The sequence below is a fragment of the Zosterops lateralis genome, assembly GCF_965231275.1.
Source record: "Zosterops lateralis genome assembly, chromosome: 1".
Classification (NCBI taxonomy): Eukaryota; Metazoa; Chordata; class Aves; order Passeriformes; family Zosteropidae; genus Zosterops; species Zosterops lateralis.
This window is the reverse complement of record NC_139762.1, coordinates 327,832-346,066: the sequence shown is the minus strand read 5'-3', so window position 1 is coordinate 346,066 and position 18,235 is coordinate 327,832. Positions and strand designations below refer to the sequence as shown.

The 18,235-nt window shown below is 57.2% G+C and overlaps 1 protein-coding gene across 1 annotated transcript in view; it reads left to right on the top strand.

The window, feature by feature from the left end:
• AGAP3 (ArfGAP with GTPase domain, ankyrin repeat and PH domain 3) overlaps positions 1-17,248 on the top strand; it is a gene marked incomplete at both ends in the record, with an annotated part of 118,125 nt that extends 100,877 nt beyond the window's left edge. The window contains 6 exons of the mRNA XM_083878824.1: positions 3,324-3,485; positions 14,180-14,334; positions 14,778-14,868; positions 15,221-15,443; positions 16,495-16,750; positions 17,024-17,248. Coding sequence (XP_083734950.1) covers positions 3,324-3,485; positions 14,180-14,334; positions 14,778-14,868; positions 15,221-15,443; positions 16,495-16,750; positions 17,024-17,248 — 1,112 coding nt within the window. The remainder of the gene's footprint in view (positions 1-3,323; positions 3,486-14,179; positions 14,335-14,777; positions 14,869-15,220; positions 15,444-16,494; positions 16,751-17,023) is intronic.
• Positions 17,249-18,235: the final 987 nt, after the last annotated feature.

Here is an 18,235-nt window from a genome sequence, read left to right as displayed (position 1 = left end):
CCCTTCCCTTCCCTTCCCTTCCCTTCCCTTCCCTTCCCTGGGTGGCCCAGGAGAGCAAGCCAGTCCATGCTCCCATCCCTCTGTCCCCTGTCCCTTGTCGTTCTGCCCCCCATCCCTCTGTCCTCTGTCCCCTGCTCCCTGTCCTTCTTCTCCTCGTCCCTCTGTCCCCCGTCCCTTGTTCTTCTGCTCCCCATCCCTCTATCCCCTGTCCCCTGCTCCCTGTCCTGCCCCTCGTCCCTCTGCCCTCTGTCCCCTGCCCCCTGTCCCTCTGCTCCCTGTCCCCTGCCCCCTGTCCCTCTGTTCTGTCCATGGAGGAGCTGTCCATGCTCACAGCCCCTGAACCAATCTGCCTCTTCTACACACAGTTACTGAAGACTCAAATGGGAGCTGATCTGCACAATCTGTTGTAGCAGGGAAAGGAATAATGTTTTTAGACTAAAAGTGGGTGGGTTTAGGGTAGATGTAAGGAAGTGTTTTATTGAGAGGGTGGTGAGGCAACAGGGTGCCCAGAGAAGCTGTGGTTGCCCCATCCCTGGAAGTGTCCAAGGTGAGGTTGGATGGGGCTTGGAGCAGCTTGGGATAGTGGAAAGGTGTCCCTGACGTGGAACTGGGTGAGCTTTGGTCCCTTCCAACCCAAACCATTCTGTGACTCTGTGCTGCTGCTCCTGCCAGTGACATGGAGGGGTGAGACGTCATCTCAGTGCTCTCTGTTGTTCTGCATGTTGGTGGCTGTTCACCCACTCTCAGGTCCCACCACACTGTGCTGTGTCCCAGCCCTGTGCTGGTGCTCCTCAGACTCAGCACAGGCCCATCTGTGACCCACAGCACACCATGGGCCACTTTCCTGGGGGTCCCAGGCAGTTCCCAGGGCTCTGTCCCTGCTCTGTGTCCCCCACAGCTGACAGAAGTGGATTCTCAGTCATGAGGGAGGGGGAGTTTGTTGGGTGGGCAGCACTTTCCATGTCAGGGTGTGCTGAGCTGAGCAGCACAACCAGCCCTCTATCAAGGAGCTGAGCTGAGCTGAGTGAGGCTGCCCTGCACCACACCTGAACCCCAGCTCTGCCAGAGTCCGAGCTCTCTGCTGGTGTTTGCAGTTCTGCATGGCAGGGCAGGTGAGGGATTTTCCTGTGCTCAGAGCTGATTTTGGGCACATAGCAAGGCTGTAAGTGCCATCCCAGTTCCTGGGGCCAGGCTGTCTGCTCTGGTTGTGCCCTGGAGAGTACATGGAAGAGCAATGGGATGGGGCCATACAGTCATATAAACATGCTCCAGGACATTCTATATCTGCCCCTTATGCAGGAGCTCTGCAGCCCACCTGTGGGGTCCCAGGGTCCCCCCTAAGGCTGGCTGGTTTGGAGAAGCACCCAGGAGGTCCCAGGGGTGCCTGTGAAAGGTTCCCTTGGTGAGATGGGGCTCTGGAAATACTTGGGTGGGTCAGAGGGGTTCAGTTGTCCTGGGGGAGGAGAAAGTGAGCAATGCCTGATCCAGCAGAGGGAGGGTATTCCATGTGCTATCCCCACCCCATTGCCATCCTGCCCCCATCCCACAGGAGCCCTGCAAGTCCCCAGCTCTGGTGTTGGCTGTGGGGCAGTAAGAGCAGGGATGTGGGTCCCTCAGGAGCTGCCAGGCCACAGGAGGGGGAGTGCAGAAATGTGTGACCCCTCTCGCTGAGCCTGGAGTGGGGCAGGGTGCCAGAGGTGTGGGATTTGGCCCAGGGAGCATCCTGGTGAGCAGGTGGGCAGCAGAGGGAGGATGGAGGCACCACGTGTGTAGCCACTGACAGGAAAGTTCAGGTCCCCTGTGACATATGGCTGGGAGCTGAAGGTGCTTCACACCTGCTCTAAGCACAGTCCTGTAGCAGGATCAGTAATTTAGATTTAGAAAACTGGAGTCTGATTTTATTAGATTTCTCTCTCTTAATTGTCAAGGGTGAGCTATTTCCCCATGGATAAATAGCAGCAGAAACACCCTACTGGTATGTGCCAGTGCAGGAGAAACCAGAGTTGGGAGAGTTCCAATGCTGCAACCTCTCTCAGCTGTGTGTGGGGGCCACCAGCTGCACCTCAATCCCTGCCTGGGGCAGCTCCTGGCCTGTGCCCCTCTGTGCCTCTCTCCACCCCACTGTTGGTGTTTGTCCCACCCCAAAAGCCAGTCTGACCAAACCAGGATGAACCAAGGGAGCAGAGGACAGGCTGAGGTGGGAGAAAGGCTTGGCAGGTCCTTGCCATCCCACTGCTGGAGCTGCTGCCCTTGTGCAATGCTGTGATTCCTTTTTTAACACAGAACATGGGAATGGGAAGTCAGGGCTTGATGGGAGACACGGGACAGTGGCAGAGAGGATGGCAAGCTGCCTGGGGCAGAGGTCCTGGGCATTGCTGTCTGTGCCCTGGGGGTGGGTGGACACTGGAGAGGCAGGAGTGGATTTAGGAGAGGGTTAACAGTGCAGCAAGGGCTCCTGCGCCTCGTTGCCTTCCCCGGAGTCTGCATTTTTATGCTGATTGGAAGCCTGCGCTGTGTGTGCTGCTGAAATTGAATGTCAGGCTTTTGATTTTGTTGCTGGTCTCTAATGAAATTTGACATTTAATGGTGAGTGCAGCGGCAGCGTGTGTGTGTGTGATCGGAGCTTGATTAGCGCACTCTAATTGACAGTAATTAGGCAGCTCCCTGATTGTTTCTAATTCTGCTATTAATTGTAAGGAACAGTATGATTGAGGATAAATTTGGTGCGTTGCTGCTGGGGATGCAGCTTCTTCAGCTCCGTATCGGAAGCCTATTGAGCCCATCATGCTCAGGTTCCTGAGTGTGGCAACCCCAGTCACCTCGTCTGGCAGCGCAGTGCTGGGAGGGCAATGCTTCTGCAGAGGCTCTGCAGATCCTGGGGCCTGGATCTGCCCCGGAGAGGCCAAGACCACCTTCTGGGCCTGTCCCTTCCCAAAACACTTGTCCAGCCCTGTGGAGACACTGCCCTGTGTGGGAACTGCTTCCCCAGGAAGATGTATTTGGGGGTGGGACATGGGGCTGCTCCAGAGGTGCTGCTGTGCCTGTCCAGCTGTGTGGGTCCTGTTCCTGTGAGATCACTCTGCAGGGATCCCAGTGCAGAGCAGGTCCAGCCTGACTGCCCCAGGAGCTGCCAGCCCTGAGCTGGAGCAGGTGTGGGACAGCCCCGTGCTGTGGAGCTGGGCAGGTCCTGCCCTGTCACACGGAGCCGTGTGGGTCAAGCAAGCCAAGCACCAGGGCTGGCTCCAGAACACTTTGGTGTCTCTGAGAAGAGGAGACTGTCACTGTTCCCACTGTACATGACCTGCCTTATTTTTGTCCCCCAGCTAACGGTACTGCCGACTCACTCAGCTCCAGCCCAAACATTTCCAGCGCCGCCAGCCCAAAGCTGGAGCCGCCTCCATCACCACATGCCAACAGGAAAAAGCATCGCAGGAAAAAGAGCACAGGGACAACTCGGCTTGATGGCCCCAGCACAGCAGCAGAAGGTAGGAAGGGTCTGCCTGGGGGGCACCCAAGGGTGCTGCGGTGCTCTCTGGGTGCTTGGAGTGCTTCTCATGCAGGGCTCAGTGGTGATCTGGGGCTCAGAGCACTCCTCGTCCAAGCAGCTTGGGCTGAGGCAGGAAGGAGCAACCAGCCTGATCTGCCTTTTCCTCCATTTCCCCTGTGCCGTGCAGAACCACCATCACGCCTGTGTGTGTGCAGACAGTCACTGGTAGTTAAAATTGCTAACTGTAGGAGCAGACCTGAGAGCACACCATATGGTTAAGGTGTGCTCTCAGACACTTTCCACCACAAGGACCTATTTCCAATGTAAATTGGCCAAACTTCCTTTTAAACTTCCAATTTAAAAGACCTGTGCTGGGCACCTGCCTCAAGCCAAGGGTCTTTTGGAAAAGCTTGTCTACTTCAGGGGAGCAGTTGAAGGCATGTGTGTTGTTCTCCCAATGCTCAGAGTACTGATGGGTTTTGTGTTGAGAAATTCTGGTGTCTGTGGTTGCTGAAGAGGGACCCAAAGCTTGACAGGGAGGCTGCAAGGCATGGGGAAGCATTCTGTTGGGAAAAGACACCAAATTTATCCAGGTAAAGATGAGCCTGGCAGCCGTGTTCTCTAATCTGTGATTAGCCACTGGAAAAAGTGAGATTTTACTTTATTCTTGGTCATCCTGTCCCACAGCACTCAATAAACTTCTATAGTGAACCAAAGTAAAGATGTAATTCAGAGGGGAGGAGGGTTCAGTACAAGTGTTTGAAGATAACAGTTGCTGCAAAACAAATCAGGAAATATTAGTGTGTACTTGAAGGTGCTGGAGTTGTCCTGGGACCTTGCTCCAAATTAGTCCAGCAGCTCAGGTGTTCCATAGCAGAACAGCTCAAGTTCTTGTTCTCAGAATCATTGCTTTGATGATGTGCAGAGCTGGGCAGCTCTGTTGTTCCATTTTTGCAGTTGTAGTTGCATCTGAAATGCACCAAGTCTAAGACAGGCCTCCCCTCTGCAGTGGTTGATTGAGGAACCTCGAGCATCATTTGAGTCTGCCAAACTGGTGTCCCATGGATTAGCAATAAGCATTGCCTGTAGTTGCACTTTGTTTTTAGCTCTGTGTGTATGCTCAGACCCACTGCTGCCCTTCCCAAATTGGTTTGCAGTTCTCAGCCCAGTGCTTGGCAAAAGGAGAGGCTTATTCTTTGTTTGAATAGTGGGATAGTGAAGGAGGGGATGATTTTGCACCCACACACATAAGACTGAGAAAGCATGTGCTCACGTAGTGTGTCCTATCCTGTAAATAAAAATGCTAAGAACAAGTTGTAAAGGAGGTCCCAAAGCTGATGTGGTGTGATGATTTGGTTTATGATGTGGATGGACATGAGGGCTCTCAGCTGACCACAGCAAAGACCAAGAAGCACAGGACTGATGTGTCAGTGCTTGCAGAGGAGGTTTGGTCCTGGGGCTGCTCAGTGCAGCTCACGGGGTGTGAGAGGTGCAGACACTGGGACCTCACGTTACACAGAATGTAACACAATTTCCTACTGGAAAAGGTAATTGAATGTGGGAACACTTTTATGAAGCAGTAACACAGACTAACCACTGCTTGAAGTCTTAAAATTTGATTAGTTCCTTTTCAACAACACATGTGTGCTTGGCAGAATTCCCAGCTCTCTGCTCCCAGATGCACAGGCTGGAGGGCTGTCACCCTTCTCCTTGTGTGCTCAGGACAGGAGTCTTTGAGCAATCCCAGTTTTTCCATCATTTCAAAGGGATGTTTTTTCAGACACTCATTCTTTCTGTCCTTCCTGGTTTGGCAGCATCCCTGGAAGGTGAAGTAATGGGGTAGAGACATGTGAGGGCATCAGAGTGGTTTTTTTTGTTTCCTGCACTGGACCTTGGTCGTGGTGTGAGCTGGGCAGAGGTCTGTCTTACCTGAAGCATTACCCAGGCCCTGTCTCACGTTGATATGGTTAGTTTAATTTAGCAATATAACTTTTTTCCTACAATGTCCATTCCTTGGCATTTATCAACACAGAACATCATTTACCAGCGAAGTGTCAGTTAGCAAACTTCATCTGTCACCACATGGACCTTGCACACTGTGGATCCTCCTGCTGCCAGAGCCTCTGGCACCACTACAGGAGCAGGAGGAATCCCTCCTCTGTGGTCTGCAGTGCTGCTGGTGCCAAAGTGCTGCTGAGCTGCTCCGGTGTTGCAGTGGGAAGGAGCAGTGTGAGCACCATGTGAGGGGTGAGGAGAGCACAGCACAGCAGAGGGGGCATCCATGATCCACAGGCAGACCATCCTCCATGTCTCCAGCATGAATCCAGACCTTCCATGCCCCCCCTGTGTCCTTCTCCAGTGGGTGAATGGGTGCAACTCCTGCCAGCTCAGTGCTGTGGAATAGTCAGGGCAGAGCTGATGGAACCTGCTGCTCCCAGACCTGTGCTGGGGCACAGTGGTGCTGTGGGCTGCTGCATGGTGGGTTTCTGGCTTTTTGGTCAGGTATTTTTTCAAAAGCATTTATTTTTTTAAAGAATCTAGTATGTTAGAAATTTGATCCAATTGCAAAATTGGAGTTCCAGAGGCTGGGTCAATTCTGTCGTGCTCCCAGCTTGCCCTGCATCAACAGGACCTGCTGCAGCAGTCCATGCCAGCAGAAAACTGTGCTTCAAGTCCATGGGAGCTGCACTTCTGCAGCTTCAAGTCCATGTTGCTGCACTTAGAGCTTCCCAGCTTGGTTTTAGCCAGTTCCAGCAGCAATGAGCTGTGTGCCCCATTTTGGTGTGAGGGGGACAGCCCAGTAAAGAGAGAACCATGTGCATCCCTGTGCTCAGTATGAATTACGAGCTGGGTTGCACATCCTTTTCATCCCCTGCCTGCTGCATGCCTGCTGCATGGCTCCTGCCCGCGGTACCTTTGTGAGTGACTTGGTTGGTCTCTCTCCTGCTCTGAGCTCTGCGACTGCTCCAAGAACTGATGCAGCTCTGGACACTGCGGCAGCTCATCAGCAGGACCAGCAGGCCATGGCAGAGGCAGAGGACTGAGTGACTCTGGGTGTTCAGGTGGCCACCAATGATGGGTTGCTGTCCTGCATGACTGGCAGGAGACTGGCAACAGGTACAAGGAGGTGCTGAGCCTCTGGTTGAGGTCCCGTCCCAATGTCTGAATGGTTCAACTGTGAACCCTGAGCACTGCCCCACACTACGGGCATGGCCAAAGGTTTGTGTCATGGACTGGTGTCCATAAATATGACTGATACCCCCTTGAATCTTTTCTAGCTGCTTTTGAACAGTCATGGCAGTTTTTTTCAGAGCAGGATACATAGAGTTTTTTGCTTCTGCATAGTCAACGCAGTGAAAGTGTAAAATTGCTGTGCCAGGAGTGGAGCTGTCAGGCCCTGTGGCAGAGCTGCTGTCCCCTCGTGGTCCTCATCCCTCTGTGGAGGGTTCACTGTCCTGGCAGGAGCATGGGGACAGCCCAGTTTGTCCCCATGGACGTGGGAAAGCATAAGGAGACATGCTTTCCATTAGCTCATGTCAGTGTGGCTGTGCTGGTATAGGGAGCACTGTGGAGGGACACCCCCCAAAACTTCCCACCCACCTGAGCTGCATGGGGCCGGGCAGGGTGTCAGGCTCATCCTCTGTCACAGCATTCCTGCGGGCAGGAGCAGCCCTGAGGGTACGTGAGGGAGCAGGTTTGGGCTGTGCTCAGGCTGCCTGCACCTGCCTGCACCCGCCCCACGCCCGTGAGCGAGGCACGAGCAGCTCAGGTTAGCATCCTGGGAAAGTTGGTGAGGTCTGGGGATAAATTGCCATCAGTTTATCTCATTTAGGAGGTAATCAGAGCCAGGGACGTGCAGAGCAATTGAATCTTAGTTGTTCTGAAGTATCATAAATCAAACGAGCTGTTGCTTTTTTACATGGGCTCATGTTAAAGAGAGCTCTGTGTCAGGCTGCCAGGGAGCATCCACAAACTATGGCAGGCGTGGGATTGGGCTGCCGGAGATGTCACCAGACTGGGGAGTGCAGCTCAGGCTGTCAGGGAGCACCCACAGGCTGGCAAATGTGTGTCAGGCTGTCAGGGGACGAAGGTGCTCATCCCCGTGGTGTAGGTGCGGTGTCATCCTGCAAGGACCATCAGGAAAGTCTGCTCTCATCAGAACCCAGCAAAGCTCTGTGGCCAGGAGTGCTCTGTCCTGCTGTGGAGCAGCCCACAGCCCCCCTGCAGCCACACTCCTCTTTGCCTGGACTCTGGACCCCTGTTCAGGCTGCCAGGAGAGCCAAAGAGGCACCAGACACGGCTGAGGGCAGCAGCACCTTTGCGACGCTCCCTGCTCCAGTCTCCCCATGGCTGCCAGAGCTCCGGGGATAATGAACTTCTCATGTGCTTAAAGAGTGATGCAGGGTGCATGGCGAGAAGCTGACAGCCCCTTAATGTGCTTCTCAGTGGCGGCCAAACGACGCGGTTTTGTCTTTGTTTTTTAGTTTTAAAACCCACAGGAAATTGATGGCCAGTAAAGAGTTGTGTTGGGGCGATGTGCGTGATTAATGCCAACTGTCAGGGGCTGTCGAGGCCCGTCGTGGCAAGGCACAGGAGTGTGAGGCTGAGCCGTGCTCACCAGATTGCTGGGGATTCCAGCTGCTATCGCTCAGCTCCCGCCTGCCCCACACAGCTTGTGTCACCCGTGCGCTTCCTTCCACCAAGCCTCTTAATTCAGTGCTAACAAGTCACTCCAGCTCATTACGGACCCTGGAGCTCCCTGTTACATCCTGGCGGGAGGGGAGGCAGCCTGTGCTGGGCTTCTCTGTGGTTCAGCTGGTCCCCATCAGCTCCCACCCCCTCAGTCTGTGGTTCCTGGGGGACCTTACAGCTCCGTGTTACCCCTCTGAGAGACCCTCATGTGCACACCCCTGACTCTGCCACAAACCTCTGCTCACACCATGAAGCCCCCACTGTCTGTGCCATCTTTCCTGTGACCTCCCTCTCCGATGCCTTCACACCCCCTGTCCCTTGTGCCCCCTCCCAGGGCTGCCCCCACTGTGCACATGCTGCACCCCACATTGCATCCTCCCTGCCGTGCACACAGAAATTACACTCTTTGACCCTTACACGACCCCCCCTGCACACCCCTGTGTACCTGTGGTGACCCTTGGGAGCACCTGCTCCTGCTGACACACTCTGTCCTTCCCCACACAGGTTTGGGACCCCACATATGCCCCCATGGTACAGCTCAGTGTGCCCATCCACGCTCGAGCCCCCCACTGCTGCCACCCCCCGGCCCCCACACCATCCCTGCTGGTGACATTCCAGCTCAGCCTGGGGCACTCGGGGCCCTGGGGGCGCTGGGACAGCAGGCTCTGGGGGGTCTCCACAGCGCTGTCACTGCTGTGCTCTCCTGGCGACTGTCCCCGCGGAGGGGCCTGTCCCCGTCGCACTAATACAGGTTGGGAATATTGGGTTTAATGATCTGCAAAATGAGGAGGTAGCGAACTGACATTTACGAATGGTGCTGCATCCTTCTCTTCCCAGACGCCTGCTAATTTGTTGATATCCCAAACACCTCATAATGATATGGTACAGTTGCAGCTTGCAAACAAGCATCCTGAGGCCAGGGGCTGCCGCTGCCCTGCTCCAGGACCCTCCTCACAGCCTTGGCAGCCAGAGAATGGAGCTGTATGTCCCTGCATGTCTGACAGGACCTGCCCTGGTTCCTGCTGTGTGCCCCACATGCTGGAGGCATCCCCTCACCTCCCCCCTGTGTGATTACCCACTCTGCAGAGCCTCTGGAGGCACTTCTACTACTCCAGCAAAAAGTGGGAGAGGGGATGGGAGCGGGAGAAGGACAGCACAGAGGGAGAGGCCGGACGTGACTGGGAGATGGTGAAGAGCAGAGGTGACAGAGGAGACTTCTGCTTCAAGAGTGGGGCTCCATGCCAGCTCTGCTTCCTGTTATGCTGATGTTGAGTGGAATCCTGCTCCTTTCTGCTGGACCTGCTGGGATGAAGGGAAGATGTCCTACACTACCCTGCACCCATCTGCTCAGGAAGGGGCCAGCTGGGGAGCTGTTTGGCATGGAAGGCTCTCTGCCTGCTGTGCTGGCATGGAGATGCTCCTGCCATCCCCTGTGCCGAGCTCCCCCTTCCTGCAGGGGAAGAAAGTGCTGCCCTGGGCCTTGGAGCTGGCTTGGGGGAGCTCTGTCCAGTGCCTTGAATAAGAGAGAGAATTGCTGTGCTGTGTCCAAGCACTGTGAGCATGGCCCTGCCGCACTTGGTGGGGACTGGAGGGACGTTGCTCTGTCCTCACAGAGTTGCTTTGTGTCCTGGTGCTTCTGGAGCAGCCCCCCATATTGCTTGTGCTCTGGAGTGCTGCCCCAGCCTGTGTGGGGGCACCTTGGGTAAGGGTGAGGTGGGGGCCAGCCTGTCCCACTGCAGCTCCCCGGGGGAACACACCACCTGGATGACCTGCTGCACCCCACAGAGAGGCAGGGTGTCCATGGGAAAGGAGGTTGGGAAGTGCTCCTCCTGTGGCTCCACATCAGGGACCCCACAGGAGGGTGTCTGGGCTGGGCATCAATGCAGAGTGTAGCCAGAGCCCTTTGCAGAGCAGGAACAAGCTCTGCCCCAGCCCTGTGTTGAAGCTGAGGCATTTTTAGCTCCCCAGTGTACCCCTTCTGCTCAGAGCTGTACTTCCCCTCACTCAGAGCATGGAGAGGGGACTTGGCACGATCTGTGAGGGCAGCACTCTGTGTCACTGCTGCTCCCCTTCCTTTTCCTCTCTGGCATCCCACAGGTGTCAGTGGGACATGCTGTTCCAGTGGGCACCTTCCCCCCAGGGCTGCCTTGAGCAGCAGATTCAAGCTGCATCTTGGTGGGCACTTCCTTATCCTCCTGCTGTCCCTTTGTTCTGGCTCCTGGCCAGACAGACACACGGGATGTCTCCATTCCCTCATTCCTGGCAGTCCTGTGGTGCTCTTCTGCTGTCCAGAGGATGTTTCCCCCCAAGGCTGGTGTGTTGGCAGAGGGAGGGTGGCTGCACTGGGGCTGCTCATCTCCCTGCAGTCCCTGCCCATCTCCCTGCAGTCCCTGCCCATTGTTTTGGCTGCTGGTGGAGTCTGGGTGCCATGTGGCCCTTCTGTCCCAGCCATGCCCTCCCTAATCCTGCTCCTGTTCAGAGCCCTCATTCCTGGGCTGTTGGAAGGGGGGCCGTGGGGTTAACACCCATTAGCAGAGCCAGCTCACACCAACTCTGCTCAGCAACTCTTCACGGAGCTCAGTCTTTAAAACATCATCAAAAAATCATCAAGAGAGAGAGAGAGAGGCAGCGCATCCATTTCCACTGCCCACAATTCTAATGGAGCTGGTGTAATGGGCTCCCACCAGCACACTGGGGCAGCCTCAGGGCTGGGGGGGCCGGGCTCTGCCATCTGACCCCCGGGTAGCCACTCTTGGAGGCAGCTGGGAAGGGCTCCCTGCACCTGTAGGAGTGGCTTTCTGAGGTCTGGGCCCTGTCAAGTTGGAGCTGGGAAGCTCTGGGACTCCTCTGGCCTCGGAGAAGGATTCTGTGCCCATTGTGGAGCAGGGGAGAGAGTTCTGCTCTTCTACTTCAGGTAGTCTGAACCCTTCTGCTTATGTCATCTGCTTGAAAGGGTGCTGCCCTTTCATCCAGCCAGAAATGGCCCTGCCACACTGGAAACCTGTACCTCTCCCCAGAAGAAACTGAGAATGCCCAGTACTTTCCCTAAAACAACAGCTGGAGTCTGATACAACTTGTATGGGTGCCCTGAGGAGCTCAGGCATTGGTCCTAGGCCATCCTAGAAGGTGGGTCTGCACAGTGTTAAAAGCTGCTGCAAGTCCTTGATTCCCTTCCCAGCTCTGCTGATCCTCACATGTGAATCCAGGGGTGTGATCCCACAGAACCACACTCTTCTGTCATAGTCGTGCTATGCTGAGGCCTCCAAAGAGATCCAGCCCCACAGTGCCATGCTGCACTGTGAGCTGGGGAATTTGCCTTAGCACAGCAGAAAAGCTGTGGTTCTTTGTTAGCTCTTCCCGGGCTCTGAGAGCAGCAGGGCTTTTGTTTGGCATGAAGCTGGACTCCAGGAGGCACAAAGAATGAAGGGAATGGAGGTCCTGCGTCTTGCAGAGCTGGCACCAGGGCTTTGGTTGGACTGGGACTGCTCCCACGGCTGGGACTGGGCAGCCCCAGAGCTCTGGGATGTCCCTCAGCTGTGACAGTAGGGAAAGTCCATCCGAGTCGGGTTGGAGCCCCAGAAGTTTCTCTCCCGGAAGGAGGGAATCTCCTGCCCTACTGTGAATGTCCTGAGCAGAGTGGGTCCTGTGGCTGGGAGCCACATGGAGCCCCCAGCCCAGTATGGTGCCTCAAGGAGCAGCAGTGACCCCCTACACCAGAGCCCTGGGCAGGCAGAACAGGCCTTTGCTTTTCTGGGAAGTGTACAGGTGCAGGAAGGCTGGACTGGGATTCCTGCTGTCTGTTTGGTGGGAGGTGCTGGGCAAAGAGGAAAAGGAACAAGGAAGATGGAGCCATGTGAGCCCACAGCAGGAATCCTTGCTGTGTCCTGCTGACCATGATCTCCTCTTCCTGCTGTGCAGGAACAGCTCTGCAGCAGGGAGGACTGGAGGTGCATCCAGTGCTTCCCGAGTCCAGGCAGCTGGTTTGGGCTCTGCAACACAGCAGCAGCAGCCACAGGTGGCTCAGACCAAGGCAGGATGAGATTTGAGGACAACGGGGCGTGTTCTGATGTGTCAGGGTCCCCCAGGAGCGCTGTCTGCAGATGCTTCCTCCAGCACCTGGGCAGTTTCTGCCCCAGGGAGCTGCTGCTCATTCCTTTGCTGCTCATTCCTTCCTGGCTGGTAGTGCTTGGCCCCAGGCAGCCACCAGGCCTGTGGCTGTGGGGGGATGGTCCTGGCTCCCCTGCAGTCTGGAGGCTCCCTGCCCATGCCAGGGTCTGGCAGCACTTACAAAGGCTGGTGCCAGCAAGCGAAGGAGGCAATGCCTGTTAGCCTGGCTGTTGGCTGGTTATTTCCTCTCCCAGTATTCACAAGCTAACAGCTGTGTATTTTCCAAGAATCTGGTTCTCGAGCTGGGACTTGGTGTCTGTGGGGTCTCTTCTGCAGCTGAGAGCTGGAGGAAGGTGCTGGACAAGTGGAACGTCCCAGTTATGCCTGTGTGTCACAGAGAGAGTCCAGAAGTGTGGCTGACTACTCGCTTCCTGTAGTCTGACATCCTTCTGAGGGCTCACTCTCATTCCAGCAGGAGAGAGGCAGTTGCAGATGTCTTTCCCCAGAGGAGGAGTCCCAGGCTAATTTAGGGTGAAATGAGTAAAGGCTTGTTTTCCTATCTAGAAAGGGCAAGCCAGGATGAGCCCTCGTGCTGGAGTCATTCCATCCTCCCCAGGCCATGATGGTGTGGAGACCTCGCCTTGTGCTCCCACACCAGTTCATCAGCCCTGGTGATCTCCAGGCCTGGTGCTGACCAGTGCAGATGCTGACCACAGGACTGGGAGGAAGGGCTGTGCACTCCCATCATGGCCAACATGGTTTTCCTAAGGAGACTTCCCAAGGCTCTGGGAATGTGTTCTGGGGATGTTCCTGGGCACAGCCTGGCTCAGATGGGCCCAGGTAGCCCTGCAGTAACTGAGGGTGGCCGTGCCCTTGGTGGGACCCAGCCAAGGGTCTCTGCAGCCATTCACTGTGGGCTGTGGCAGCTCCTCAGTTCCTGCCTTTCTCCTGCTTCCCTCCACAGTGAGGGGCTTCTGTGCTACAGAGAAGTCAGGGAGAGCAGGAGACCTCCCTCAAACCCCTCCAGACTCCCCTCCCCACGTCATGCCTGCTGTGCATAGACCCTGCCAGGCTTGAGGCCAGTGCAGCTCTGCCTTGATGTGGACCGGAGGCCCCTCGGCCTCCGTGCTGTCTCTGGAGCTGAGCAGTTGACTCCCTGCTTTTAATAGAGAGCTGGGAAGGCACATTATGGAGATGAGGGTGTTATTTGCATAACGCTAATTAGGTAATTACAAATCATTTTGCTATGAGCTGAAGCGTGTGCTGTGACATAACGTTTATTAGTCATTCCATTCAGGCCCCGCTTAGTTAAGTCATTTACTGCACTAACTACTGAAGTTGGCAATAAAAGGTAAATGCTGGTGCTGGGTGTGAGGCTGACACGACACCCCATGAACTGTGCCCGTGGGGGGCCGTGTGAGGCAGAGCCAGGCTGGCAGGTGCTGGCAGGGCAGGACACCTTTTAAATAGTGGTGAGGAGCTGCCTCTGAGCCACTGCACAGGCCCCTCTTGCATCAGGTCCCTCCGTGTGCAGGGCCCATCACTCCAGAGCCACTCGAGGGCGGGCACTGAGCACTGGGGCTGGGGCTGTCTGCAGGCACCGGCTCAGTGGAGGAGCTGATTTCACTGCTCCAGAGACTGGCAGCTTTCTGTGAGGGTGGGACACAGGGCAGGGAGAGTGGGCACAAACCAGTGGAGCTGTGTGGGGCAGAGGGAGGGAGGACTGGCACCGAGCTCTGATTCTTCTCTGCAGGCATTTGCCCGTCCCAGCCTCCTGGGCTCTGCTGCTGCCTTCACCCTGCCATGTGGGGATGGTGGTGGCCTGCCAGGATCTGTCCCATGGCAGACCTCCTCCTTCCCAGCCCTGTTTTATGGCACACCTTTCTCTTCCAGAACCAGATGAACCATTTGAGTTCATTATCGTGTCACTGACGGGCCAGACATGGCTCTTTGAAGCCTCAACATCAGAGGAGCGGGAGCTCTGGGTGCAGGCCATCGAGAGCCAGATCCTGGCCAGCCTGCAGGGCTGTGAGAGCAGCAAAAACAAGGTAGGAGCCCTTGGCCAACTTCTGTTCTGTCTTCTCTGGCATCTGCTTTGTCACATTCTTCCATGTCTCACACTCGCCTGTCTGTCCACCCCAAATCCTGCCTTGATCTCTCTTCTCCCAGTGAGAGTTCAGTCCTGACCCTGGGACTGTGCAGTCCCCCCAGGTTTCTTGTCACCTCTTCCCCACATGGCTCTGGTCCCACAGAGTACTCTGCATCCCATGTGGCTGGATCTTACATAGTTCATTCCCTCCCTGGACATCTCTGCTCTTTCTCCCCACTTTGGCCCACTGTCTCTGGCACACACCTGGCCACTCCAGACCCTGTTGTCAGAGCCCCCATGCTGGCCAGCCCCATGGAGCATGGTGTGGCACACCAGGAGGGTTCAGGATGTGTGGTAGGGTGTCTGGCCTGCAGTGAAGAGGGCCTTGTGGGTTCTTTGCAGGCTCGGCTGGGCAGCCAGGGCGACGCTCAGGCCATGCAGGCCGTCCGCACCGCGCGCGGGAACAGCTTCTGCGTGGACTGCGACGCACCGAGTAAGAGACACTGCACTGGGGAGACTCACCCGGGAGGGGATGGGGCTCCAGCCACCCCAGGGACCCCCTCTCTCAGCCCAGAAAGACCTGCTCTGTGTGTCTGTCCTGTCCTCTGCTGCAGTGGACCTGCTCGTTGGGGTTGGGTACAGACCACATTGCCACACTGGGCAGCCTGGGGTCCTGGCCCTCAGTGGGCAGTCCTGGCCTCTCTGTGCCCACCTCTCCCAGGGACACTGAACTGGGGAGGGCTCTGGTGGGGAGTTGCCTGCAAATAGGAGTCTGAACCACGGGAGATGGGCTGGTGAGTCTCGGCAGGTTATTAACTCACCCCCACTGATCCTGCTGCCCTCAGATCCGGACTGGGCCAGTCTGAACCTGGGTGCTCTGATGTGCATCGAGTGCTCCGGGATCCACCGCAACCTGGGCACCCACCTGTCCCGTGTGCGCTCCCTGGACCTGGACGACTGGCCGAGCGAGCTCCTCATGGTCATGACGGCCATCGGCAACGCGCTGGCCAACGCCGTCTGGGAGGGAATGGTGGAAGGGTACCCCAAGCCCACGCCTGAGAGCAGTCGGTAAGGGAGGTGGTGAACCTCAGAGATGCTTCTGGGGAACCACACCGGGAGTGCTGGGGACACTACAAGGGTTGGGAGCGGCCACTGAGGCAGGCAGGATTCCTCAGGATGCTCCAGTGTTGGGGGTCCTGCCTGCCTGCAAGGCACTGGCCACCCTCTCCTGCCACCCTGGTGGGGCAGTGAGGCTCCATGGCAGCCACAGTGACTCTGAGAGCTGAGGCTGGCTGCAAAGCCGAAGGGGTTAACAGAGATGGCTTTGGCAGCGTCGTCGTGCGGGTCTCCAGGGTCTGTCCCTTTCAGGCCCTTGTCTGTCCCTATCGGAGCCGCTCTCCTGTCACTCATCCCAACAAGAGCCCATTCTGCGGCTTATCAGCGGCTGAGCGCGGGTCAGGGAGCGGTGGCAGTGAGCATGCTCGGCGCGGGGCTTTGGTGGCCGCCCGCCAGATGCAGATGGATAGAATGGCAGCAGATAGCGGCGGGACGGCGCACATCGATCCGCGCCCCGCGGCCCCGGTGGGACGGACGCGGACACCGCCTTTGTCTGCGCCGGGCGAGACGGCGGCCGCGATAAGGAGCCTCCCGTGGCACTGGGCTGGCGTGTGCAGAGCTAACCTTTTCCTGCCACGGGCCGTGGCCCGCACGAAGGCACGGGACAAGGGACGGTCCCCGAGCTGCCACAGCACAGGCACACAGCACTGGGGTGCGAGAGGCTCCAGTGTGGAGGTGCATGGAGACAGGTGTGGGGTCTGGGTGCAAGGCATTGCTGCTGTATGGGCATGGATGTAAGCACACAGTGTCCACAGGGGGCTGTAAGGAGGTGCCGTGAGTCCAGCAAGTGTCAGGCAGGTGTCCAGAGTGGGATGACAGAGCCTCAGTGGCAGCTGTGAGCACAGGGGCACGGCAGAGGCTATGCAGGACATACCTGGGTGTGAGAGATGTTCACTACTCACACATGTATGTTCACATGGCGGTGCTGATTCTCGTGTCCTTTTGTGCATGGCGCCCAGGCAAATAGTCTCAACTGTGACAGTGACAATGTCCTGTCTGGCAGGGAGGAGAAGGAGCGCTGGATCCGGGCTAAGTATGAGCAGAAGCTCTTTCTGGCCCCACTGCCTCAGTCTGACATCCCGCTGGGGCAGCAGCTGCTGCGGGCCGTGGTGGAGGATGACCTGCGCCTCGTGGTGACACTCCTGGCCCACGGCACCAAGGAGGAAGTGAACGAGACCTACGGGGACGGAGACGGGCGCACGGCGCTGCACCTCTCGTGCGCAATGGCCAATGTGGTCTTCACACAGCTGCTCATCTGGGTAAGACAGAACCTGCAGCCTCCACTGCGGCGCTTCTGGTGCCCTCCCAGTGCTCTCCTGGTGCTTCCCCACCTCTCTGCTACCTTTTTCCATCCTGCTTCTGTAGGCTCCCCAACAAGCCCACTGGCGCTGACCTGCCCACTCTCTTGGCTCCCTCTCCCTGCCCACCCTCTTGGCTCCCTCCTCCTACCTTCCCCCGAGCCCCTGCCCCTCCTGTGCCCCTGGGCACACGGTTCCCAGGTACCACTGACCAGCCTCTTCTCTCCTGCGCAGTACGGAGTGGACGTGAAGAGCCGGGATGCTCGGGGCCTGACCCCGCTGGCCTACGCCCGGCGAGCCGGCAGCCAGGAGTGCATCGACATCTTGCTGCAGCACGGCTGCCCCAGCGACAGCTCGGCCACGCTGACCCCCAGCCTGCCCCGCCGCAACGCCAACGCCAACAACAACGCCTGCGCCGCGCCGCCGGCCGAGCTCAGCGCCAGCCCCAGCGCGGTCTAGCCCTGCACAGCTGCCCTGCAGCCCTGCCGGGGACCAGGCCCACAGGAGTGGCTCTGAGAGCAGCACAGATGGGCCCCCACGGTGCTTGCCCTCACCAGAATCCCCGTTTCAGCCAGGAGGAGGCCGGGAGCCGGTTGGGCGCCAGCGTCCTGCTCCTCTGGGCTGGTTCCAGCCACCTCTCGCCGTGCAGCTGTGCAGACCCAATGCTGGAAGCTTGTGGAGGGGCTCCCACGTAATCACTGGGGTGGCTCCAGTGCACCCCGTTCTCGTGACCGGTACATGGATGGGGAGGCAGTTCCTCCTGCCCCTCCCACCCCCTCACACCTATCTGTAGATAAAGCAGGGGCTGGGGGCAGTTCAGGTGTGTAGCCCCCCTGCACAGCAGTACCTGGGAGGCTGATGGCTGCACCTGCTCCCTCAGGCAGGTCAGTTCCCTCCTGCTCTCCCTCCATGTCGGCCTCACCACACCCCCCAGTGCAGTGGTGAGGTGGGGGGCAGCAGGAGGTGTGTATTTCTCCACTGCACCCCCATTGCTCCTCTGCTTCTGGCCGGTGCAGGAGGGATACATGCACCAATACTGCTCCCCATTGCTGATCCAAGGGTGGCATCTCCCCAGCTCAGCCCCTGGACAAAGGCCTCCCCAGCCTCCCTGGTGACCTGGAGGGGGAAGAGGATGGTCACCTCGGTGTCTCCAGCTCTGTCTGTCTGTCTGTCTGTAGAGTCACTGTCCTTCCAGGTTAAAGCTCCAAGCTCCAAGCCATACACAGTGTCTCCATCAGAGCCTCCCGCTGGCTCCTGCTGCTGCCCAGGTGGGGCTGGTCTCCAGCTGAGCAAGAGGAGAGAGGACCATCTCTCTTTGCACTGGGGACAAACCTCTAGCTGAATGCTGGAACCTCAAGGCTTTGGACACTGCTATGGAATGTCTCTGTCACTTGTGTATAAAATGTACATTGGAAATATTTATATGGACACTCTGTATATACGGTT